At 38.9% G+C, this 27929-nt stretch overlaps 1 protein-coding gene across 5 annotated transcripts in view; it reads left to right on the top strand.

The window, feature by feature from the left end:
* Positions 1 to 27929, top strand: part of tcf4 (transcription factor 4) — a 224862-nt gene that overhangs the window by 65992 nt on the left and 130941 nt on the right. For all 5 annotated transcript variants that reach the window (XM_020601110.1, XM_020601112.1, XM_020601111.1 and 2 more), the window contains 2 exons: positions 1872 to 1927; positions 3972 to 4047. In XM_020601110.1, the coding sequence (XP_020456766.1) occupies positions 1872 to 1927; positions 3972 to 4047 (132 nt within the window). The remainder of the gene's footprint in view (positions 1 to 1871; positions 1928 to 3971; positions 4048 to 27929) is intronic.

Raw genomic sequence — 27929 nt, 5'->3', positions numbered from 1 at the left:
ATATGATATTAATTTGTAGTTGCTGAAGTCATATTTGGACATGTTTATGTCCTCCGTTTTGTATGTTTTGTGTATGCTGTTTATTTTTTGAAAATGTAAAATGAAATCTGATAAAAATTAAACCACTTTTGTTCTGAGGGAGTACTTATTATTCGTGTGTATAACTGTGTAATGTACAACTGTATGTATGTATGTGTGTATGTATATATATATGTGTGTGTGGGGGGGTGCTGCGCCCCCCAGTAAAGCTTCAAGTCTAGCAACGCCCATGTTCCTGACCCTAGTAAGTGTTGTCTAAACCTGACTAATCAAGTCTGTGTTTTCCCTAAATCCAACTGACCATTAATCAGTACAGTCGTGTTTGTGTTCTCTTCTCATCTCTCATCTCATCTCCTCTCATCTCATGCTCTTCTCTTCTCTTCTCTTCTATGTTCTTCTCCAAATATGTAGCCCCAAGCCCTCTATTATTGTTAGCAACTTTTGATTTGACTCCATGACAATGAATTTAAGCTTCTCACTATACACACAGACACAATGAACAGTCTATAGAAGAGAGATTGGTGTATTATAAAACATAAGATGGCTGTGTGTGAGAGAGAGTGTGCAAAGGTGGAAGGTACTGTAAGTACATTTATTCAAGTACTGTACTTAAATATAATTTTAAGGTATCTGTACTTGAGTATTTTCATTTTCTTCATACATCAACTTCACTACATTTCAGTGAAAAATATTGTATTTTGTTTCACTACATTTATTTGATAACTTTAGTTACTTTTCAGAAAGATTAATAAAACAAAATGCATAATCTCAAGATTTATTGATCCTTTGTGTAAAATTCACAAGCTACTCAGCAGTACTTTAAATTATGAGCATATAAGGTAGTTAACGTCAGCTCTACCTTTACCAGCTGCAACATTAAATGTGATGTACACAACAATACACCAATAATTATTATAAATTATGATGAACATCAAAGTAAAGCATTTTGCATAATGAGTACTTTAAGTATATTTTCTGCTAATACTTTTGTACTTTTACTTAAGTAACCTTTTGATTGCAGAATGTTTACTAACAGTATTTTTACATTGTGGTATTGCTACTTAAGTAAACAATCAGAGTACCTCTTCCACCACTCTGTGTGTGCATGTGTGTGCCCGGACAAACTGATCTACATACATTGCTCTTTCTCTCTCTGTGTTAATGTCAGCATCTCTTGACCGCTGTTCCATCAAGTCCTCATATTGAACTGAAAAACGGGTTGTCAGTGTCATATTGTGATTCGTATGACTGTTTTATCTGCCATCTCTACTGTAAAGGTTCAGTTGAGTTTAGTAAGCAGAAGTGCCGTTATTAGGTCACCTCTCAGTCAGCAGCCTTCTCTTTGACAGCTACAACACTGTGTATTCAGTGTGACGACAGTGGGACTAGTGGTCTGTAGGAGACTTAAAGGACCATTAAATTTCAGAGACACATTATAGGCTTTACAATCATAATCAATAATGTTTAATGACATGGAGAATGGAGAAAAAGTGATTTACACTGCTGTATTTGACTATAGACACTAATGTATAGAGTGCTGGTGTGTGCTTATGGTGAAAGTGATGAAAGACTTACTGCTTAGCATTGCAGCTGCTGAATGCATGTAAACAAAAACCAATGGTAAATGACTCAGCAATTAAGTAGCTGAAAACATCAGATACAATGAAATCTGGTGGTTTGTTGGTTTGTTTTCATAACATCATGATTTTTAATATTAAGATTTAAACCTTTTAAATGTACAGCACCACATACTGGACTGGACTGTCCAGGTCCTTTCCCAAAAACTGTCATCTAAATATCTCTCTCTCTCTTTCTCTCTCTCACACACACAGATATGGAGGAGAGGACGAGTGCAGGGTCATGGCCAAGTGGAAGTCGTTCTTCTAAGGTGATTAAGTGTTATGTATAACAGTGCAACAATGCTACCATTAACTACAAGTGCTGCTATACTCGTACTGTTAATGCAGTTGCTGTTAGCACTGTTCTTGTCATTACTTCTGGTATTACCAGTACTATAAGTAATACATACAAGATATCTTGAGTCAAACTGTAGGCTTTTACTTTTTAGTAAGTAATTACCAGACATCATTCATGTTTTCCTGATGATTCAACCAGGGGAATTTCATGTCCACCAGTTGTCAGTCACTTCCCACTGTTCATAAGAAAATGAGATGGACTCCTTCTTTAAGAACCTTTAAATACCTCCTTTAACTGCATTACTACATTAGACTTGTAGTTAGCATGATTTTTGAAGTGTTCATATTATACAGAATACATAGTTACGTCAACCCTGTCTCCTAAAAATCATGTTTCTATACAGCTGTGCAACCTGCAACGACAAGTATGTTTTGTCGGGTCTAAGTTGATGACTGTTACAGCCTCGAGTTCAGCTCCACAGTCCTGCCTGTGGTTTGGTTCAGACAACAAAAGCACTTTAAGTTTGGGAAAAATCATGGCATCTGGTGGTAAAATGAGCAGTCAGATTTCAGTTCATCTCTAGTTGCATTTACAAGTTTTTTTTGAAAACAGGAAACTATTTAATCTGCCCAAGACACCAGAAGCATTGAAAGTTAAAGGGGGCATTTGAGATGTTACAGTATTTTAGTATTTTATTTTTAATTAACAGACTATAAGCAGCAGCAGTAGTAGGAGAGAGAGAAGAGTATGATATGCAACGGAGATCCCTGGTTGGGTCTGAACCTGGGAAGTCCCTGTTTACATGGTTTGCGCGTCTCTGCCCTTAGGCCCCAGGAAATTATTATTTTATGTTATAAATTTTTATAATGCAAAGTTACTTCATTTAGCTGTCAATGCAAACTCATTTGCCTTTGATACACTTATTCATTCTTTGGCTGAGAGTTAGATCAAAAGGTAAATTTAAAAAACAATCCACTTACTAACACCTCCAGCACCAGCATTTAACACAATATAAACCTTGTGGTGAGCCAGACTTTTTGGGCAGGCGGAGTGACTTCCTGGAGTCTTGTTGTCACTGTGAGGTTGACAGGTAACCAGTGACAGATCCAAGAAATCACTGGCCTAAATAAACTGTGCCCTTGTTCAAGGGACTCATCTTTCAAAGTACCCATTTGAAGGCTGATTGCATCACAAGGCCATCCCATTTGGCAGGCTCCTTCAAATGTGTCCTTTCACTCGGCAACAAAGACTCTAACCGGTGGCTCCTTCGTGGCCTACCCTATTCCAGTATTCTTTACGTGCTGGCATAGAGCAGAGCAGCTGTCAAGGTTACTAGATAACAGGAGCTGTGCTTTGTTACACAGTGGTAAGGGCAGGAACAGTTGGTAATGTAAATAGGAAGTCCTTTGTAGAACAAACCATCTCATTTTGGTTCAGCGTTCATGGGGTTCAACAGCTACAAAGGTCACATGTTCATAGATTGCGTCCTTAGAAGGATTCGGCCCCTGAACTGAGGCACAGATATAGTCTCCTACATAAAAAAACTTGTTGTTCATTGACAAGCTTCTTGAGTTAGTATACACTGTATGTATTAAACAAGCATGATACAATTAGGCATTAGGTATAAACTTTAGAGGTGCTGGTGGGTGGATTTTTTTTTATCTTTGGACAGAGCGACACTAGCTGTTTCCATTCACTTTCAGTTTTTTGCTATGTATGCTAACTCAATCTTCTCATCTCTATATAAGGAAGCTAATTCCAAAATTTGGAACTGTTCTTTTGGACTCAGTCCTCTGTGCTGCTGTATTCTCACTGAAAATAAAAGTATGACAGACTCAAACCAGGGCACTCAGCAGTATTCCTGCTACTATTAGCCACTATTACTACTGCTGATATGTTACATCTGCAACTGAAATCATTACTATCACAACTGCTTCTCTTCTCATTAGTAATAATAGCTAGATAGAATAGTATAAGGGCATATATGTTCACTTCACATGTGTGTCTCTTTCCAGAGTTATGCGGAGGGGTCTCAGTACATGGCATCACATGACAGCCTCTCACCTCCATACGCCAACTCCAGGCTAACAGGTACAGTACAAATTGAGTGGGTGCGTTATTTTATGGTGCAAACATTGATGGTTCTTGCCATCAACGTTTGATTCACTGCTTTGTTGGCTTGTGGCAGTCTTCTTGTATGTATGTATGTATGTATGGAGAGAATAAGTGAAACACTAGTGTACACTGGGGGAGACAGGTCATCTGGCATGCAATTTCTCTCTCTTTCTCATTCTCTCATTGCCCGCTGTGTGGAAAACGGCTGGCAGTGTGTGCTCATTTACCCATGATGCTCTCTGCCTCTGGCTCTCTTCGATGTGGTGCCAATTGTGAGCAAATGACCACTGACACAAATAATCTGCCTCTCTCTCTCTCACACTTGCATAAACACACAGTCACACAGAAATATAATCGCTCAGACACGCATGCAGATGTACTTACACATACAGCTTAATTACCTTTGACTGGATTCATTAAATATTGAAGTTGTCAGCTCTGTTTTGATTCCACCTGCTCTTTCTCTTTCACTTTCATGCTCTCTGAATTGTTTGGTTTTTTAATGTTCATTGCACGTCTCGTATAACGTCAGATGTTAAACCTGCTATTCTGAAGCAACGAGGAGCAGAGCATTTATTTTCCTAATTATTGTTGGTTGACTTTTTAGTTCATAGCCTATGTTCTAGTAACATTTTACACAGAAGAATCATATACACCAGTATTAAGATTGATTCTTTGTACAGTATACAAATGTTTTAAAAATGGCACCCAATGGGATTTTCTTCAAAAATGTAAACATTGTAAAAGAATATAAACTGAGCTTATTCAGAAAAATGTGTATTTAGAAATGATATACAATTAAGGAAATATAAAACTTCTGAGTTGTGGGTTCCCTATTGGAATGATCCACTGTGTGCATGATGTGTTGTGACAGTGTTGTGATTATGGTATGTAGCTGCAGAGGCAGAGAGGGAAGACACGACGCAGAGTCAGAAATGGAAATATTGTATTCTTCATCTGGCACAGGGGAGCTGCAATTTACTTTGATAATGATAACACTAAGAGACAGAGACAGCCAAGGATATGGAACACACACAAAGAAGTGCACACATGCACCATAGTTACACCGTTGCCAACAGTTTGCAGAAAACATCCTTTTCACTCTCTACCTTTGACCATTGTGACATAGTTAAATCAGATTGTCTTTCAGTGTATGGCATTTATTTCTCATTTTAAGTGTCCAGAAGACAAAATGAGTGTGGACACTAACACCTCAGACCTGTCATTAATATCAGTGGTGGTGTGTTACCCAGTTGTAAGCATGACAAAGTGACCCAACCTTTCTTTTGTGCATAAATGTTGATAGCCTCAAGCCATTGTGCTATACTAAAGAACACACCAGCACATACGTATGCATTATATATCATCCTTTCTGATCAAAAGTTATTTGGATTGGTTGTTTGCCAGATGTTGTGACTGTCTGTTTGCTAGCGTGGCGCTAACAGGTTGGAAGTGTTTCTCAAGCTACAGTAGTTATCAGAGCATTATTGGTTGTGTTTGAGCAGAGCCGCACCAAACTGATATGGAAGGACAAGCACCGACAAAGGTTGACTGTTGCGTCACCTACTGTTGCCTTTGTCTGGGACAGCTGGGTTGAAAAAGTGGCACTTGAACACACTACACAGGCTACAGCCAACGGTCATTTAGCACATATGTTCTATACCTGCATGAAATAAATAATTCCCGCTACCAGTAAGTGGCAGTATCTGTATTCGCCATTCAGAAAGGGAAAGAAGATTGTGGAAGAAGAATGGAGGTTGTGGGGTCAAAAAACAAGGAAAAAACTGCAATAAATAAATGAAATCATGGATACTACAGCAACAGGCTGAAGGGGCTTTCCCAAAGCGTTCTTTTCTTGTGCATGGATTTGCTAAGCTGAACCCATAATCAGAGTAGTCTCTCTCACTGATGAGGCCCAAATGGCCCAACACAGATTCAAGATGCTGAATTGGCCAAAAAGCTGCTGACAGGGTCTGACTAGTGCCAGTGATGCAGGACACACCAGGAAGAGAAGGGTGACAAATGGTCACATGAGGGCAGCCAATGGCTGACCATCAGTTTGGTGTGTCATGGCCCTCAGGGCATTGCTAGGTGGTTCTTGGAGCTGATCCACATTTATCTCTACTTGAACATATATGTATATATGTGTGTGTGTGTTGGGATGAAGTTTCTTTGAACTGAATGAAGTCTCCAAAGTTCTGTTATCGTTCCAAGATAATGGTAATTGTCCACCTCTCATGCAACGCTTTGCCTTCCTATCAAATACAAGAAGTTGGCACCCAGCAGAAAGCCAGCCAATCATGCCAAACGAGCAGTGCTGTACGAAGTACTCGAACTGTTTACTAAACTAAAAGTAGTAACACAACAGTGTAAAAATACTCAGTTACAAGTAAAAGCCCAGCATTCAAAATTTTGCTTAAGTAAAATACAAACGTATTAGCCTCACAATACACATAAATACCAAAAGTAAAAGTACTCATTATGTAGAATGCTATGTGACTGCAAGTTTGATTTCCTTGTTTCAGCCACTGTACGACAGACAGTCATAAGAAATGTTTCAGGGAAGGCTCCACCTTCTGTTGGATGTGGGAAACGTCACCATAGCACACATTTGCCAGATCATTGAGTTAGTACTGATTGCTTAAACCTTTTCTCTTGTGAAAGTGAAGCATGCTGGCTTGTACAAGGAGGATCATAGTAGTGGATAAAATTTCAGAATATGAAGCCAAAGTATCAAAATGCAAAGCAAACTTGTTTCTTTATACTGAGCTAAACAAGACAGACATGCCACATGAATGCTTGAAGACACACCTGAGCAGAAGCTTATCTGGACTTCACTGTGTTGTGTAAGGCTACTCCACACACACTCTTTTTGTGGTGAATTCCTGCAGTTGCTTCACAGTATTGTCAGATAGGAGGCTTGATTCTCACCTGACAGGAACTCAAACTAAAAGAAGAAAGAAACACTGCAGGGTGTGATCACAACCCCCCACCACCACCACCACTCTAACCTTGTCTGTCTTTCTTAAGCCCCCACCTCCACAGATTAGAGTGATGTTGTGCTCTAGATAATCAAAGAAGGGATTAGTGTCATCTCAGCGACCTCACTAGATTAATCTACTGTCTCAGAGAGGGAGGGAGAGAACTCTGGACTCTCACTTACAAATATGTTTATACACACATTTGTGTCTATGATAGATATACTTTTTTGTGAGTGTGGGTTTTATCAAATGTCATGTTTGTGTGTGAATTTATGACAGGTTCTTATGTGTGTACTGTAATAAGGGTGTGTGCTATGCATATGGGTGTGTGTCTTGTGTAAATTAGTGTATGAGCATGAACTTATGTGAGTTTTGATGTTTTCACATTAACTTAGTAATTGCTGTGCTCATGTGCATGATACAGTATATACTGTATGCATGTACGTAGTTGTGTGGTGAGTGACTGTGTGTGTTGTTTTTTTTTTTGTGCGCTCAGTGTGTATGTGTGCTTATGCATCATTTTATCTTAGGTACCTGAGTGTGTGGTAGCAGCTTTCATGTGTGTATGTGGTTATATGCAAGTTGTATGTGTGTGTTGTGTAAATGTGTATGTGCACCTTCACTTGCCTGAGTGTTTGTGTGTTTGTATTCAGTGTGTCTGTCTTTATCAGAGTCGGTGATGCTGGCTTTCATGTGTACTGTATATGTGTGTATGATGATATGCTTGGTGGGTTTAAGTGTATTTGTGCAAAGTGTATACCTGTGTGTAGTTGCTTTCCAGAACAGGTGCACTACTCTGACACCCCCCAGCACACACACACACACACACACACACACACACACACACACACACACTATAACTGTCACCTACATAGTAAATGAGAGGCTCTGTGGTTTCAGCCCGTAAGCACATTGTCTTCTGGTATAAATAAACGATCTGCTGTGGCTTCATTTGGGTTCAGATGTACAACAACTTCATTCTAACAGCTTCTTTGGCTTTCATTTTATAGTTAAAAAAAAAAAATTACTTTGTTCAAGAAACGGTGACAGAGCACAAGATACAGTATGTTGTAGAACTCTGTAGACAGTGCAGCAGGGAAGACTGCACCAGACATTGTTTTTCTTCCCTCATTCATAAAATTCTGTAGGTCTGAGTTCATCTCAGGCTTTGGGTACTTCAGTTAGCACATTAGGAAATCTGCTGAAACATGAGAAAACAAAGCTGTAACCTCACCCTGCTAAATAAACTCCGACTAGCTTCCTTCTGCTATAAAACTTGACTGGTGTTTGTACTAGATTCGGTGGGTGCTATAGTTCTGAACCCACTCTGCTGCTCTGCTCCTCCTCTCTGCTGTCTGCACAGTTACTGCTGCTAGATGTACTAAACTATTAGAAGAACTTTATTTATGTAAAGCAAGTCTCTCAAGGTCAGCACATAAATGGCGAGCAGGTGGGCGGAGCTGCAGCATCAAACCGGTCATAGTTAGTGGAGGAAGACAGAGGTGAGGGAAAAGAGGCCATACAGAACCACAGTGGGCCGGGCAGCTGCTCCACATGCACCGAGGTTTTTACCACTGTGGATAAATAATTTGTATAAAATTACAGGACAAATTGTGTCCTGTATGGATTCAATAAGGCACAGAGAATTTTATGTATCAAAACGGGACATACCCGTATTATAAGGGACAGGTAGCCACTCTACTCCCCTATCTACAACCCCAGAGGGCGATGGAAATGGTTACATAGTACATGGCTTTATTGTCCCTTCAGATGGGCCAATTAGCATGTTAGATAGCTTTCTGGAAATCTCGGAATGTCTGGTTTAAATTGGGTGAGGCATACTTCACCCAAATCCTACCACTTCAGAAACATTAGCATCAAACAGAAGCATACAGTATATACAAAGCTGGTTTAAATCTGATGATCTTGGCTCCCTCCTCCTCTTGTTGTTTTTGTTGAAATGCAGTGAGTCAGCCGTCTGTCTCACCTCTCTGTGACCTTATTAATGAGTGTTGAGCCACGAGGCTGGACCCCCTCTGAGGAGGTCACATCTGGACACTTTATATAGAAATACATATCTGTCTCTCTTTCTGTCTCTTCTTCTATCTGTCTCTCTTTTCTAGAACCTCTTTTCTCTCTTTCATCATTCAGTATATTGTACAACTTCTCTTCCTGTTTCTCTTGTCATTCTGCTTCATCACTTCTTCCTCTCCCCCTATGTTACTTCATTTATCCTTTTCTTGTCCTCTGTTTCTTTATTCCCTTCCCTCCATCTCAGTATGTTCCCCTCACCCCATCTCTCCTCCATGGAGACCAGTGAGTCCTGTCTTCCTCTCTACCCCACAAGCCCTGCACCTCATCTGGGGTGCCAAGGTCATCCCCTTGTCTGTCCCTGCTGGGTTTGGGTCTTTGTGCTCAGAATGTTTAAGCATAAAAGAGGAGAGAGAGGACACAGTATAGTGAAAATGCTGGTTACAATTTTTCATAATCCAAGGAGAAATGTCCAAATGTTTTTTCCCCAAACAGTCCAAAACCAAAAGATATTTACTTTACAATCATAAAAAACAAAAAGAGTAGCAGGTCCTCACATCTTAAAAGCTGACAGAGAAAAATGTCACATATTTGTTTTATAAATGACAAACAGATAAATAGATATTTTATTCTTCCCAGGGGGAATGAAAGTAAATGATTAATAATAAGATGTTTTAATGAAATAAATTTAAATATGGTCTTTTGCATTGGATATGTGTGTGATTCTTTTGAACCAACATATACTGTATACAACCACGATTAGATCACACAATGACACGTGAGCCATTATCTGCATAAGATGCCGTTAAAAGCTCGAAATACTATTTGGTGGATCTTTTAGTCAAGATTTTGTTCCACAGCGTTATCAGAGGTCAACTGTGAACTCCAGTGCTTACGTTTTTTTTTTAAATGTTGTAAATACATTATCATCCACATACATTTTGATACATATGTGTAAAATATCTAAAGCCAGTCTAGTTTGTTGTGATTTCATCATGGGGTTGCAAAGTGATTTTCATAGACAAATCAATATTTAAAATATTTATAAAGAAGACAAAGAATAAAGAATTATTTGCATTAGAAAAAACATTTTTAAATTTGATCTTAGCAGCTGAAATTCTCACTCTACCCTCACTGATTTTATTTCTATTGTCTCTGCTGATTGAAACTGAACAGCCACCATCAAAATCTCAGAGTATTTTAAATGGATGTCATGCACTGATTAGTGTCACATTGATTTAGTGTATTAATACGCCACGGCAGAGTATTTAGTATATTATTGTTTTGAAGGTTCTATGTATCACATGTAAATTGTCTGTGTAATTAGATCTGACATAGTAATAATAGATCTTGTCAAGGCGAGAGGGCAGAGGGTGGAAATGTAAAACATACCCTCTGAAAGAAAGGGTTCATCTGGGAACACTTCAGCATTGATGATCAGGGAAGGAGGAATGTGTTGGAGTATTTTGTGATGAATGCCTTTAAGTTTCTTGAAGAAGAGCCAGACCCCCAGGGTCCTCAAAATGGTTGCTCTCCGACATTTGGGTTTAGATAATTTCATTAAGTGCAAATTTGTCAGAACTGCACCACCAAATTACAATATCAGGTCCTTCATTGTCCATCTTGTGGCCCAGTCTTCTCAAGAGGCCCTGTGTCAGAATTTAGTTTTAAGACCAATTGTTTTATTTAAAATTGAGATTAAATTGCTTCAATTTTTTTCTGTCACGTAATTAAAAAACATAGAACCAGGGGAACTGTAGTATTATTGTCATAGGAGTAGTACAAGACTGAAAAGCTAGTTTCATTAACACTATGTCTATAAGTTTCTTTGTTAATTAATTACCTTTGTGATTGTTCAGTGTAATGCATTTCAGAAAACGGCATTAAACAACATATTAACATTTTTAGATTACTTGTTTTGTTTGACCAACAGGCAGATATTGATTTTACATAGAAAACAGAGGAAACTGGCAAATTATTCACATTTGAGAAGCTCCACCAGTAAACATTTGAAACTTTTGCTTAAATGTGTCTCAGACAATGAATTGATTATCAAAGTTGCAATTAATTTTATGTCAATCTCTCATTCAATTAATAGGCTCTTCAGTGCTGGTTAATTTCTGGGTGCCTGGGGAAATACCTTGCATGTACTGTACAGTGGGGGTCAGTCAGGTCCAAATACACATTTTTGACCCCTTATTCCCAAAATCAAGGGCAGTGTGAAGTGGACTTTGCAGTGTGAAAGGGCTCAGTGATACAGTAGAAGATCTACTGGAAAGCAAAGCAGTTGTAGGCTATTTAAAAATATTTCCATTAAATAGTTGAGCATTATTTTTCCTAACCAGTTGATGTGGACAGAATTTATAACAGTAAGAACAGGCATTCTATGGCTCTATAAACCCCTGTCTACCTATTTGTTTGTCTGTCTTTCTCTCTGTCAGTCTGTCTGTCTTCCCTATATTCTGTCATCCATCCAGATGAGGCCTCTAGAGACCAAGCTCGGGTCATTCATGTTACACTGTGTGTGTGTGTGTGTGAGTGTGTGTGCGCCTGTTATCTTTCTATTTCTGCATGTTTCTGCTGCTGCTGTATGTGTGTGTGTGAGACAGACTGTGAAATGGTGCGTAGTAGCACCTGGGCCCTTCAGTGTTGATTGATCGGCTTGGTCATGTGGAAGAGTCCCATCTGGCCAGCCACGCTACGGTGTGTGTGTGTTTGTGTGGCAGAGAGAGAGAGAGAGAGTGCTTGTTTGTGTGTAAGAGGTGAGAGAGTGAGACAGAGATATGCAACATGAAACAGTATGTTTATTGTGTGTGTGAGAGAGAGAGCTCTTCAGTTATAACTGTGGCTCCCAGAGGCCAAAGATAAAGTGTATGTTATCATCAGCGAGGGGGAGACATGGGCTAATTCACATTGCAAGCCTTAAAGAAAAATAGCCTAGCCTTGTTTTTTAGCAGATAGAACCTCATTTTTACAAGTCATATGTTGGTCTAGGGTGTTTTATCATGGTTTTGGACTTTGGGCTCTTAATGCTAAAGCACACCCTGATATTTTAGACAATAATATGCCTCCAATTGTGGCAGCAGTTAGAGGAGGGTCATTTCCTGTTTCAACATGACAGTGCCTAACGGACAAAGCCAGGTCAATGAAGCAATGGTTTTCCCAGTTTGGTCTGGCAGATCTTGAAGGGCCTGCACAAAGCCCTGACCGCAACCCCATCCAACATCTAGAATATTTGCAGTTTAAAAAACAACCCAAGTGAAAGCACTGTCTTGGCTTCAGGGCAAACCGTGGCACATCAGTGGTTGCCCTTCATCTTTCCTTGATAGCACCACCATCACTGCATATGTCAGACCACAAATACCAGCACTTTCTAAAATGTCACACGAATTCAGATATGACTATTCAAACTGATGTCACAGTGAAGTATCAGATTTAGAACCACATCATAGGATGGTGTAAATCAGGAAGTATTTCACACTGTGTCTCTTCTAATAAAAGAAAAAGGTCTGACATAAACACCAGGGACAGATGTGTGAGATAAAAAGAGAACGAGAGACAAACAGTCAAACAGATACTGAGAGAAACTAAGAGAGACAGACAGGGAGAAAGACAGAAAGAGAGACAGTGTGTGTTTTCTGAAACGAAGCCAACTGATAATTAATGCCTCTGACATCATGGTGCTCTAATTAAGCCTGGCATTCATTAAGCCAAGTGAGGGAGGTGTTCGTTACTGGCTTTTTCTGGACTGGGGGGGGTTTGTTAAGTCTTCATTGTTACTCTTTTTAGACAATAGAGAAGGATAGATGGAAGGAACAATGGTAAGAGAGAGGTCAGGAAAAACATGGACAGAACCCTCAGGTGATCCAGCACTGATTCTGGCAGCCATATTGGTGGTTTTACATCTTGTGGGCAACAGTAGTGGTGATCGGCTGATTGTCTGTCCAAGGATTGAACTGTTCCATTGTAACAGAACTGCAGTGGTTTCTGTTGAGAAACAAATCATTTAATCAGTGATCCATCACATTGGTTTTCTCTTCAGATAAGGGTTACACATTTCTGTGTAATTAGTGCTGAGGAAAATGGAGCTAGGTCCAAGGAAGCAATTGGAGCAACATGAGATAGGGTTTAATTATTTGGTTAGGTAAGACACTAAGAGTGAAGCAGAAGTGAAGAACCAAAGTATCTAAGAGACATTGTTAAAGGTTAAAAACTAAATCAGCTGGACTACATCTAAAAAAGCCACAAAGAAAATACAGATAATGAAGCTTAAACAAAAGGAGCTAGACCAGACTACAGTTGATGGGGCTAAGGACTGAATGATCATACTTAGATTGTTAGGCTAAGGGAGTGTCACCAAAAGGACTGGAGCTAAAGACGCTAGGAATAACGATGAGATTGAAGGTAAATCTCAGAACGAAGGAGGTAAGGAACTAAAATACAATCTCAAAGTGCCAACTCTAAAGGACTGAATACATATGGAGCCAAAATTAAAACTAGGGCTGAAAAATGACTGAATGACAAGAGTAAACAGACTGAATGAACTAAAGGAGCTGGGTCTAAATGACTAGAGCTAAAAGACCTGTACAGTAACTTAATGAGTAAAGATAAGATAATCCTTTATTGTCATTGTAACACATACAAGGTAGCTCTAGAAACAATTAGCCTAGACCTAGACCTAATGGAGCAACCATGGAGCTGTTGCAACTAAACAGTTATTAGAGAGGCACTAACAGGGCTGAGGCTACAGTATATTGACATTACTGTATAGTACATGCTGCAGGCGACCCAAATCTGATGTTTAAATTTGCGATTCTACTCATAAAAGCAAATTGCAACAGAGTGCAGTGGAAATCGATTTTAATATTAATCATGATGTACATGAAGCATGTGGTTTAAATATCCCCTGAACAGCCTCAGAGAAAAACAGAGCTGTGTGAAGCAATGAGGACATTGTAACATTCCTCAAGTTGATACATGAAACAGAGAAATGCCATTATTCTAGCTAGGTTTTTTCACATTTTAATTCTGTCGTCTTGGTATGCCGTCTTCCACTGCTGTAATGGTTTTGAGTGGAAAATTTGTGCCTCCAACTTTTACTATCCATGTAACAGAAACATATGCATTTATTTTGCCGCTTTTCTCCAAATTCGGTTAAAATTTGCGCCATGTTTGGATTTAAACCCACTTTATGCCAAAAGAAACTAGTGAAAGTTCTGGTCATCAGTCCACAGTGCTGGCCCCACTGTAGACTGCACTGTGAGACACATCTTCAGAGAGAGTCACATATCGGCCAATCAAAAACAGCCTGCATCAAAAACTGACATGATGGGGAGAATAAGAAAGATGCTAAAAGGGGGCAGAAAAAGGAGAGTAAAAAGTGAAAGTAAAAGAAAGAAAAAGTAGAAGAGACAAAGAAAATGAAATAGAAACTACAAAATATAATGAGCACTAATGAAAATATGTGTAAAGTTTTACGACTAGAAAATGAGAGTAAGAAAAAAAGATTGAGTGAACCACATCGATAAAGTGACAAACAGAGAAAGTGAAAAATCTGTAAAATGAAAAGTAAAGTTTTGGATCCCTATCCATTTTTTTGATCAGAGGATTTTCTGATAGCTAATTAGGCATGGAAGGCCAGCCATCGACAGCTGCATTCATCATCATAAAATGTAATAATTAATGACATTCCAACAAAGAAAAATATGCAAATGAGCTCCCTTCATTAGCATTTTCATATTCAGCTCCCATAATGCTTTTGCTGACAAGGTTGTAATTAATGAAAATTCATGTCTCTTAGCCGAGGTCTAGATTGGATCGCATTCATTCGCAATCCCCCAAACGAGTGGGGGAAAAAACACGACGGGGATCACTGCCAAGTTTTTAGGGAGATGAGCGGGAGGGGCGAGAGACATAGAGGGAGAGAGAGACAAGAAAAGAGTTAGAGAGAGCGAGAGAGAGGGAAAAGAGAAGGAAATGTAGGTGCAGGAAGGCAGATGGTGAGAGATGAAAGGAAGACAGGCAGTGAGAGAGAGACAGATAAACATAAAGCAGCAGTGAGAGACAGAGAGAGCTAGAAAGATATGGCAAAAGACAAACCAGTATTGACACAGAAAGTTCCAGAAAAGCATGCAAAGTGAGATGAATTGATAAACAGGTAAAGGAAGAACACATAGCAGGAAGCAGAGTAAATCATGAATGGCAAGAGCCAGAAAAAAGGAAAGAGAGGGAGGTGGAGAAATTAAATCACTACAAACACAGTGTTAAAACACTTTTTTGGCCCTGGGTTTTGTCTTTCAGGGTACATACACACTCTCCTACCTTTTTGGTGGTGGTTTTGGGGTTGTATGCAGAAAAAGTGCTTCTACCTTCTCTGCATGTTTTTCCCATCTGCTATATATCAGCTTTACCCCAGACTGTAACACATAAATCAGCAATTTAAAAATATTTGCAGAGAAATGGCATCCGTTGTGAATGCAGTGAACATTGGTGTACAAGTTGCTATATGTCCTCAAGCAGAAACGGTTTTTAACTCAACATATTTCTTTGATTAAAGTGGAAAATGCTAAGTTAATCATTCCTAGCAACAAGCAGTTTTTGTGTATGCTGAAAATGATGTCAGCAGTACAGATGTGTCACTTAATTGTGTCTGAATGGTAAGGGCAGAACAAAGCTCAAGAACTGCCCGACCCAGCACGAAGTCAGCCAGCATTAACACAATGTCAGACCGAATGGGTGAACTTAAACAAAGTGGCAATTTACTCTAATTATTAGGCTAGCTATATATGGCACAACAGATAATCAATGTTTCTTGCAGTCTTCCTCAAAGACCCGAATTTGCTGAGACAGTACATTTACTATTGTGGTACAGTATTTTATTTTTAATCGGTAAGTGCATTCTTCTCTGCCGATACACATGCTGTGTGTGAATTAAGTCAGGTGCTATTTGTATTTTTCATGTTTTGGTCCTCCTGCATGAGTGGAGGTCTGTAACAGTGGGTGGCAGCATTATACTGGTACTGTGTCTGCACTGCTGGAACTAGAAGAAGAAGAAGAAGAGGCAGGCCTCACATTCACAACTATCTGTTTCTAACAACTTTGGTCTTCAGCTTTATATTGGAATAAGCTGGCAAGGTGATTTTTTTTTCTATAACATGCAAAAATCAGTATTTATTTGTCTTGAATGTGTGTGTGTCTGTGTGTGTGAGGGAGAGAGAGAGATACTCCCTTTAGGAAATGCTGTTGTACACCTGTGAAAACAACATCAGAGCTTCTCTAGGAGCTTATCATAGTGTGTGTGGGTGTGTGTGTCTGTGTGACAGATAGCCGTATCTGTGGTTTGGCACCTGAACACAGCTCAACATGATATTTTGCTCTTCACTGTGCAGCAGCTTGTAATTGTCTTCAGCTTCTGTAATAACAATATTCAGCAACATGATGTCAGTTTAGTCCCCAGCTCTGTCCTACAGGTTTTGTAGTAATTATGTGGTTGTTGTGTCCATCAGTGTGATAGTTGAAAAGGCTCTTCATACCTAATAAGATGTGTTTGGTCATTGTCATAGCTGGTGATATTAGTGTCTTCAAAATGAAACTTATTGTAATTTGTTTGTTGAAGTAACTTTTCGGAGTAACTTGTACTTGTGCTTTTAATATGGCATACTTTTTAATCTCACATTTGAAGGGAGACATGGATGTGGTGATCTCACACCTGGGCAGGTATTAAACATTTAAGACTTGAATTGTTAAGTGGACAAATACATTTGGTTTCTATGCCAAATCATAAGTGTATGACACAACAACAACCATCATAAAACTGGGATTACATACTCATATACTTGATATATTGATGTAATATTTACATGAAAATTTTACTTACTTACCTTCCTTGATGTTTGACTAGTAATGTACATAAGGTAAAATACCAATAAAGGGAGATTTGTACTACTTTATTTACTGTAGCTAACTGTATCGGAAAGGTTTATGGGATATTTCCTTACCTTTGCCTGTAGCTTTATTTTACTTGTACAGATCCTGGCAATTAAACTCATCTCTGTCATATCCTCAGTGTATCACATTGAGGTATTTTGCAGGGTTTTTCCGACCATAGAAAAGCTTAGGCTCAGCAGCTAAGTGTTTTTTTTTTTTTTTTGCAGAGCACCTAAGCCAAAGAATGTAAAAACAGTGGTGACTTATATGTACTGAAAAATAATGGAGAGGTGACTTTATTGCACAATGAAATGTAAGGTGGTAAGGAATGACCTATCAGTCATTAGTCAGGATGAATGTTTGTGTGACTGGCGACATCACCAAACTAATCAAACAGCTGATTGTATATTTTTCTGTACTGGTAGTTACAGCCATCGATAAGCTGAACCACTGCAAAAAATACATGAAGTACGCTAGGGAGTAATTCTTGGGAAATGTAAGAAATCATGACAGCAGAATGTAGCCTATTGTACAAGTAAAGACATTGCTAACGTTACTAACACAGTTACACAGCTAGTTAACATTACATAAATAATGTTATAATATATCATAAATATGTTAGAATTTCCTTAGAATAATTTTAACCCCCCAAATGATGAAGCTAAAACATGGTGTGAATTTGCCTTTTTTTAAGTGTCTGAGTATCGGCAAAGCCACAGTGTAAATTAAAAGCAGGAAATATTTAAAAACATGGAGCAGCATAAGTGTGCATTAAATTGTGGGGAAGTTTAGTTCAGTAGATCAAAGACAGGGAGAGAGAAAGAGAGGACGCATGCATGGTAATCCATAGGAAGAATAAAACTACAGATTAGAGGGTTTTGTTCAGGGTAAAGCAGGATAATCTCTGTAAAGTGCTGTTCAGATGTTGGCTTCAACCTCCTGATAATGTTTAAGGTCAAGAAAATGGTCGGCACTAAAGATGCAGATAAAAATAATCACTTGTATTTTTGTGTGTTTTTATAAAAAAAAAAACTACAGTAAATAAAACATCATCTCACAATTTAAATGTATGATATTCAAATTTGGGTTTTTTGTAATGTCAGATCCCTGATATAATCAACTGAACTTACTGTACTGTGTAGTGCATTTTACAGAGAGACTACAGAAGCTTTCAACATATATATTTTTCCAAAATAACCAAACATGTAAAACGGATTTTGTGCAGGTGTGTGAGCTGATGAATCATGTTAAATCTAACTATTTCTAATGCAGTTTCTTTAGAAAAACATGCAAAGAATCAAACGTGAAGCCACACAAAGCAGGAGGAGGACCTGACTCTGCAACGATGCTGGAATACTGATGTGTGTGTGTGTGTGTGTGTGTGTGTGTGTGTGTGTGTGTGTGTGTGTGTGTGTGTGTTTGTGTGAAGTGTTGGCACAAGATAGCAGTTGCCCCCTGGGCTTTGCCAATGTGGCACTGCCCCCTCTGCAGCAGCATGGCAGAGTCTCTGTCTTTGTTGTAAACCTGGCTGTGGGTGTGAGTGTGTGTGTGTGTACACCCTGGAAAGAGAGGCATCCAAAAAGACCTAACAGAGGAATAAAAAAAATTAAAAAATGTTAAAACAAACCAGTCATTTGTTCAGACAAACACAACATTTGGAACATTTGAAAAGTGAAAAGCAATGTGCCCTGTTTGTGCATGTGTGTGTGTGTGCACATGAGTGTGTGCTTTATATTAGTTTGTTTTGGCAGTAATTTGTCAGGTCGTTTGTTTGGTACGTTGAATTTTTACTCAATCAAACACTGCATATTAAGAGTCAGGTGGAGCTAAAGTCTATGGATGTACTGTAGTTAGTTCATCGTTTCCTCCGACTGACAACTTTCTCTCTGCATTTCTGTCTTTGATGATCTTTACTTTACATCTTTCTTTCTCCATTTATTTCTCCTACTGCCTCCCTAACTCCTTTGTTGATGCTTACTTTCTTTATTCCTTATCCCCTTTCTCTGAATTTTGCCCTCTTTTTATTCCTCCCTTCCTTTCTTTCTCCTGGTCTTTATTCTCTTTCACCCTGTTCATTCCATTTCTTTCCCTTCCCCTTTCCTTCAATCATTTGTAGTTTTCAGTTTTTCTTACTTTCATTTTCTCTCCTTTCTCTTCCTCTTTCCTTTGTGCTCGTTGTAGTACCATGAACTCGTTTTTCTCCTTTACACCTTCTTTTCCTTCGTTTCTTTTCATTTCTCTTCTGCTATACCTGCCTTGTGCTTGCAAAGGCAGTAAAATGTTTGCCTTCATAGTATCCTAGTGCCTTTGAGCTACACAGCGACTGCCTCCCACACAGGGGGCACTGCTCTGGAACTGACATTTCACTTATAACCTACGACATCAGCCATAATTAACAAGAATTATTAAAAGGTATAATACAGTACTGTACCAAAGTATGAGCATTTGATCTCTGTCCTGTAACACACAAAACATTTTAAAACTCCCTGATGTCCTCTCATGTTCTCAAATGTACACAATTCATGTTGTATCTGTGTATTTCTCTAGCACATAACCCAAGACTGCACCTGACGCCAACATTCATAATGCTGTAAGAGAAAACCACACTTTTATGTACTATGTCAGATTTTGATTCACTGATGCATGATTTTGTTGTCACTGTAAAAGGATAAGATTCTGTGAAGTCTGTGTCACATATCGTAAGAGTTATAAACACCTCTGCTAAATTAGTTACGACGGTGATTATTCAGCATTTCACAGCTACCACATTATATTTACTGCTCTAACTCTGGGTGTATACACTATGTGTGTTTGTGTGTGTGTGTGTGTGTGTGTGTGTAGAGGTGCCCTCTTTGTGGTTTTGTCTAAACTGAACATGTCTGTTTTGTCTGAACAGATGTTTCCTGTGTCAAGCGTTTAGGTAACAGCCTCACCAACAGTGTGTGTGTGTGTGTGTGTGTGTGCGCACAGACCAGCGCCAGTTTTTGGGGACAAAAAAAAAAAGGAATTTTAGGTTTGTATTTTCATGGAGATACAGTATTTTGTCTGATTTTCTGTCCAATTTCTGTCAGTGACAGGTGCAGGTCTGTTCCCTGATTGGCTGGAGAGGTTTGCCATGTGGAGCCTGTGGGGCTTTATTCATGTCATATGGGATGGATGGTAAAGATGAGAACTAGCAACTTGCAAGGGTCACATCAAGACAGTTGTCTGAATACAGCTTTTGTCACGAAATACTGTGCATTGAAAATGCATATAATAGAATATCAACTGAATCAGGGTCTAGTAACATGTACCAGTGGCTGGTGTAAGCCACCCTTAAGTGGTTTGTTTTTAGGCATTTCTGTATTATTAAATGCAAATTCAGGTATATCAAAACTTAAAAGAAAATCAGTTTCATAGTTCTAATTAAAACATTGAGTGCTGTTTGCAGTTGGGAAGTTGGACCTGTGCAGTCTGCCTGCTTTGAAGGACACGGCCTCAGAAGGTGTAGCTTTCGCTCTTCAAATCAGGACAAAGGAAGCTGTTGAAGCTGCAGCTCATTTAAATGTTTTCAGTGTTACATCATAGAGTTGTGGGAGCAGATGTTGGACTTTTATTCCTAAATTAAAATATTTACAGTTTGGCAGTTGAAAATATATTTTAATAGGAACAATATAAAGATACATTCCTACATACCTTTGAGACAGTGTTCGGACTATTTAGGGATATAATATATATTAAACATTAAATAGAATTTATAATTAAAACATTAAATGTATAAACAGTTTAAAAAAACAAGTTGGTGACCAGTCAAAACTTTTGGGGGATGGTTGTGCCTCAGTATCTCTGAAATCCTGGCTATGGACCCAAACTGTACAGTTTCTGTACATATTTAGGTGCTTGAATGGGAATGGAGCCTGAAATGAGACACAGGGAGTTTCTACACCAGCAAAGGGGAAATCTAGATTTCTGAAAATTAAAAATACACATAACAGAAAAGAAGACTAACAGAGTTTCGTTCATTCTAGAATTCATCTATTAATCCACCCACTGTTTTGTAGATTATTACTTAAACAGAACACAGAGTGAAATTCAGCTAAAAACAAAACAAATAACAAAAAAACCCCACCTTAATTGTAATGCGCTCCATCCTCCCATCTTTTTCTTTCTCTTTCCCCATTCTTCTAGCTCTCCCTATTCTCTCTCCAGATTACTTTAGTTGCTCTCTTTCTCGCTCTCTCTCTGTACCATATGGTGTACCATGGTACATTTAGCTTGTCAGTGATAATGGATGGCCATGGAAGCCCAGTTTTGCTTTAAGCGCTAGCTTGCTGCTTGCTGTCTCAGTGTGTGTGTGTGTGTATGTGTGTGTGTGTGTGTGTGTGTGTGTGGTGGATGATGGCTGCTGATGCTTTAGGCTGTGGGATGAGGGATCATGAAGCAAAATCAGCCCTAACATGCACTCAGCACACACTCTGTTACACACACACACACACACACACACACACACACAGAGCCTCGTGCATCCTGGTCGAGGCCGCAGACACTTCCGGGCAGCTTCATTCATGATATCGGATTGTGTGTGAATGTGAATCTGACTTTATATTTACCACAGCAGTTGAGCTCAGTCTTTTATTCAGACTGAGTTCAGTTTCAGCTCTTTGTAGTTTTCTTTCAACAAACGCTGATTTTTAAAATCTGGTGTGTACTGAGACACGCAGATTGAGAGATGATCAGCTGATACTGTAGCTTTCTGCTCTATTCATTCTATGGAAAGAGAAATTTATTTTGGTGGAAAAATATTTTGAATACAACTTTTTTCAAAGTCTGGGCAACAAAATGTTTTTCTTACTAGCTTTGTGTTAAAAAGTGCAGAGGCATCAAACTAGCCAGTCACATGGTTTGACTGTCTGTAGCATCAACTGCATGAAACAGCAGACAAAAATCAAGTCAAGTTAATTTTTATTTGTATATGAAAACCATTGAATATCTGCACATAATGTCAATATATTGCTGAACTGCACTGAGTTTTTATTCATTTTAAGTTATTTAAATATTGCCCTTGGCCTCGACTAGGAAAATGGCATTATGAAAACAGTTTTCATTTCATTTTCAGAGAAAAAATCTCTACAAACCCACTGTACACTATCTGCTCAGATAAAGACTAGCAGGTGAACATACAGTAATGGTGCATTTAGCAGCTGAAGAGAAATGTTTCCCATAGCCGGTTGAAGAGACCAAAGTCAGAGCTAAAAGGTTAAAGAGAGTGAGTACTGGACAAGCATGACTCTAAATGAATGATAATGTTCCTCTGTAACTGCTGGCAGCCGTATGCTAACAGGTTCCCCATATCAATTTAATAGTGATAATATTAACTGTTGCATTTGCAGCTTTTCTGCTGACACCACAAAGCAGAAGGGAACCTAAAGAACGAGAAAGAGATCTTTTAATTTATCTTAAATGAATTTCTGATAAGTTGTCTGCATTTAATATTATTTGTTATTCCTCTCTACTGAAGCAAATGTTTTTATTTCAAACCACTTAGTAATAATTTCTTTGCATTTTGTAACTGTGAGCGTGGCAGTGATCACTAATATAAATACTGTGATAGTAAAAGCCTGGTGATCGGGGCCTGATGTCGATCAGAGTTATAAACTGCCTCCTTCCTGCAGCCAATCACTGAGCAGATCTGAGCCTCAGCTTTGGACAGAATTTCCTTTTCCTTTCATTCAGTACAAAGCCCTGTTATCCCCAGCAGCATCAGAATCCTCAGATTCAGAAACAAAACAGCAAGGAGAACTGTATTTCGAAGAAAAGAGAGCAGGAACAGGATGTCTCCTCTTCCTCCCCTCGTCCTCATCCTTCCTGCGTCCCTTTGAGAAGTAAAGTGAATGAAAGGCAGGAACAAAGACACGAAACAAGAGACAGTGATTGTGTGTTAGTATGAGGAGGTGCTGGCGGAACACAACTTGTCTGTTTTCTGGTGGATTAAATTGTATCAGTGTTTAAAACATGATGAATAAAATGATCTTGTGTAGAAGTCCTCTCAGACGGCATGTTGTGTCAAAGTCATTATACCCATGAGGATGCTCTTTACTGGGGTCTCTGGGAGTACTGGAACTGTTGATAGTACTCAGCTCTGCCTCCTACACAATGTACTGCTTTAACACTGTCATCTGCATCACATTACTGGTTACACATTATTTTTGTGAAATAAACATTTTCAGCAATTAAAACAGAACTTTCTCAATTTGTGTCAAGATAGCCCCCACCCCAGATCATTAACCTTATCAGAGACAGTCATAGGCAGCACAGCACTTCAATGAAAACTAACACTAAAGGCCCGGTCACACCAGGAAGCAGTACAGAGATGAATTAATTATCAGATTTGGAATGAACTTCTAGAAAGTATGTGATAATAACTGTATATAAAATAAAAAAATACGTAAATCATTTTCATTATTAAGAGCACTCAGAGCGTGCATGTACCTCCACCAAGGTACAGCATTCATTCACGTAAATGGGTCCCGTGTAAAAAATGAGATTTAGAAGAACACAAAATGTATCTTAAAATCCTTGATCCGGATCAGGTCTGGAACATCTTTTAGGATATGATAGGCAGTTACTGTATACTACGCATCTTACCTGAACCTTCATTATAGGCCAGGTTATGACAGAAAACATGCATTTAATTGGATTTTTAATGATAACTTTAAATGGCTGTCCGTAATCCAGCTAACCAACACACACACACACACACACACACACACACACACACACACACACACACACACACACACACACACACACACATGGAACCAAACACCATAACCTCCTTGGCGGAGGTAACATCACTAAGGGTGTGTTAAGTCAACATGCTCTATGATAATGTACTGTATATCCTGTACTGCTCAGTTATTCCTGCATACATCAGTTGTGGCTTAGAAATTTGGGGAAATGCATATTAAACCAATTAAAAAAAAAAAACAGTTTTCAGAAGACAAAAAACAAGCCTTAACAATTATTACAAAATGAGATCATGAGGAGCCAACTTATGCCTGGTTTATTACAGACATGGCCACAGTACATTATAAATTACAAAGATTGAAGCTCTATGACTGGAGCAATAATAGTATTGCACAAATAATGTACAAAGCGCATAATGTACATATGTTTATCTACTTGTGCAGCTTGTTCTGATTGAAATAAGGGAACTTTATGTTTATTTGTACTATCAACTCCTGTCTCATAACTTTCTGCAAACCATTACTTTTTACTGGAGCGGTTAATACAGGGCACAGGAGGCCAAACCTTTTTTGCTCAAGACCCTGCTGTGGCCACTTTTGGTGGATTACTTTGTAACGTGAACACCATATTTCTAATGTTCACTTCACGGCCATTGAAACAAAGAATTAAATAGCTACTGCCATCTTATTTTTGTAGAGTTTTAAAATCCTGCCTCATATACTGTGTGTAGTCTTGGCTTGGCCACGGGAAAGTGATCATCTTGAAAAGCAAAAATATAGTGTTGTCAGTTTGCAGCATCTCAGTTAAACATTTCTGCTCCCTGGAGACTGGCCCGAGAGCTACTCAGGGTACCACTGCGCATGTTCATTATTGTTGGTATGACAATGTCATTGTTGTGTGCCATTTCAGATTCCATTCTTGAAATACAAACTAAAGAAATATTGATAAATATTTAATTTTTTAATTTGTGATATTGGAAGTGATACTGAAGTTAGAGATGACTGAACTTCTTTCCTCTCTCTCATTTCCTGTTTCCTTTCTTCTTTTCTTGTTTCCTCCTCTACTTTCCTCTCCTTCCCCCCTACAGCTGTGTTCTCCTCTCTCCAGCTGTTGCCAACCAATCATCACCTGCTCCACTGCCACACACACATAGACACACACAAACCCTATAATTATAGCGTATGGGGCGGTGAGGATCCATTTGAACACATGAATAAATGGAAAAAGGATTTCTATAGAAAACCCACAGAGAGGTGATTGATCAAGAACAGACATAACACACACACACTGATCAGTTAATTTAATTGATTTTTTACAATTTTGGTATACTCTTACTGTTGATTTATTCAGATCAAGATGATCAAACAAGCACTGTGATGATCCACTTTGAATGAATACAGTGAGCCAATTAAATGATTACTTAATCGACAAACAATCAACATTTTAATGATCATAATTCATCAGAAAGCCATTTTCTCTTTTTAACTTTTCAAATGTGGGGATTTGCTCTGGGGAACTTGTTGGACATTTTTCCCAATTTCTGACATTTTATAGATAAAACAAATGAGTGATTAAGAAACAAACATAGTTAAAAACAAACATAACATAAGTTACTAATGGAAATAGAGTATACTTAGTTTTATCCCTCCTAAAACCTCCAGTGAACCTCACTTTGGCTTTATTTTGTGCTCCATTCAAAACAATGATAAATATCAACAAACAAACTAAAATTTTAAACAAACACAATTAGAAGTAAAGTAAGAAAGGAGCTTGCACAGTGTGATTCATCAGCCATCCTACTCAGAGCGCAGACTCTCTTCGGTGATGGATGAGCAAAAAGGCTAAAAAATAGAGACAGAATTAAAAGTGGAGAGAGGTGCAGAGAGTGGACAACCTGCTAAAGTAGCGCAGCCAGGGTGCCAGAATGGCCCACAAAGTTTCCCTGCGTATCACTGCCTTAATGTCCCGACCGTTGGTTGGTTTCCATGGCAGCAGACAAGGGTAAAGTGGTAGCTTTTCTCTTTTTTCCCACGCTTCCAGGGCAGTGCCATGTGAAAGCAGTGAGCGGAGTCTCTGCTGGTGCACACTGAATGGGGACTGAACTGACAAAGAGCTGAAAACCCGTGCTGTTTGAGTTAAACTGCCCCAAATCTACCGGGGTGACTGGTTGAAGTGCTGCTGTACCTCAGTAGGTGGAGCGAGGCACAGTCAGTATGTGGTCTGATTATGGAGCTGACTGGGTTTTATGAGGTTTAGGAACAAACACACCTTGGTCGGTGGTGCAGTGGTTAGCTTAGAATCTGCTGGAACCTTGTGACCAAATGGGCCTTAATGTGCGGAGTTTGCATGTTCTCCCTGTGCCTGCGTGGGTTCTCTCATGGTACTCCGGCTTCCTCCCATAGTCCAAAGACATGCAGCTTAGGTTGACTGGTGACTCTAAATTGTCTGTAGGAGTGAGTGTGGGTGTGTATGGTTGTCTGTCTCTATGTATCAGCCCTGTCATAGACTGGTGACCTGTCCAGGTGTGCCCCGCCTCTTGCCCAGTATCTGATGGGATTTGCTCCAGCTCCTCTGCAAATCACTATAAAATGATTATTGTTTTTGAGTCTCTGAGCGGGGTGCTACTAATCTCAATTTTTGGCCTGTGGTGAGTGTATTTTAATAATGCTCTCACTCTTTTGATATTATAGCTGATATGGGTATGAACTTTAAAAAATTTAATTGTGGTTTGTTAAAGAGAGCAGGTGACAACAATCTGAGTTTCTACGTAGGAGCTCAGATGGCTCCACTCTCCTCCCTCGTCCATCCCCTACCTTTCTCCGGCTGTCCATCTATTTCCATCCTCCTCTCTTCTCCCTCGTCTTGTGAAGACAGGTGGGGTCTGCCCTGCTGTGATGAACTTGCGCTGATCACCAGCTCCCAAGCAGTGTGTGGGAGCAGATCATTATTCTGCAGCCAGGTGGCCACACTAAAATCACACAGAGCACATCAGCGATGTGATCTAGCTCCCAGATCTACAGTTATAGGCCACCCCTCATATTACAGCCATCCAGGTGTTCAAACAGTCACATTTGTCTAAATACAGGTATTAAGTTGGGAGTGAGGGTGGAGGAAGAGGAGGAGAAGTAGAGGCAGAAGAGAAAATTATGGGGCAAAGTAAGGGGGAGATGCTGTATTTTATATGCAGTATACTCAGGAGTTCAAACTGGAGGTTTTCTTAGGTCCAAAAGTTTCGACCTGATCTGAATATATATATATAGTAAATATTTATTTTGTTTTTATGTTGTGCATATCAGGGGCCATTGAGCTGGAGTCAGATTCCTTGTACTTTTTAAATGCTTGACAATAAAGTTTACAGACCACGTAAAACCTATCTGAACCGGATGTACATAAGGCTTCAACAAAAGAGGTACAATCTGTTCTTATAACACAGCAGAATCCTATCAATCCAACTGGACTAAAATTAATAACTAAATGATCAGAAAAAGTTTATTATGCTTGTAATGCTGCAAGAGACCATGGTTACTATCATTTCTGTGTTACTGTACTCTCTCCAGTCATAGGCTAATGGAGGGAGAAAAACAAAATGTTCCTAATATAAAAAGAATAGTAAAAACAAGAAAACAGATTAAAAGTCAGGAAGGAAGAAGCAAAGTATGACTAAAGGGAATTAAAATGACAATTCATCTTACCAAAGGCGAGCATTGGGTGAGTCAGGATGCTTTGACATTTGACCCCTGCGGTCAGACAGAACCTGATCCATCATCTCCTACTCCTCTTCTCCAACAGAGACAGAGATGCGGAGGTTGAATGAAGCAAAACCGCTGTCACTGTTTCTCCTCCAACTTTATAAATACAAATCTCTGAAGAAAAAAAAAACAAGACTCTTTAGGAGTGTTTTTAATTACTCACTTTATCTTATGCATGTAAAGCTTTCAAACTTAAAAAAAATCCAGTAAAAAAATTTAAATAGCACAAATGCTATAATAATTTATCGTGGATCTGTATCTTTTATCTCTTTTAGCTTTTGTGGATTTGTTAGCTTCATTAGCTCCCTCAGCTCTGTTTTCAAATATTTTCAAATTCAGCATGTCTTGCAGTGAAATCCCAGAGATATCAATATCGCCAGTGTTCATTGCAGATAAACATCCATAAATTCACTTGGAAATTACAGAAAAATACAGTTTATAAATG

This window comes from Monopterus albus, unplaced genomic scaffold, assembly GCF_001952655.1.
Source record: "Monopterus albus unplaced genomic scaffold, M_albus_1.0 scaffold50.1, whole genome shotgun sequence".
In the NCBI taxonomy this organism is placed as follows: domain Eukaryota; kingdom Metazoa; phylum Chordata; class Actinopteri; order Synbranchiformes; family Synbranchidae; genus Monopterus; species Monopterus albus.
The sequence above is the reverse complement of the archived record's forward strand: the minus strand, read 5'-3'. Positions and strand labels throughout refer to the sequence as shown.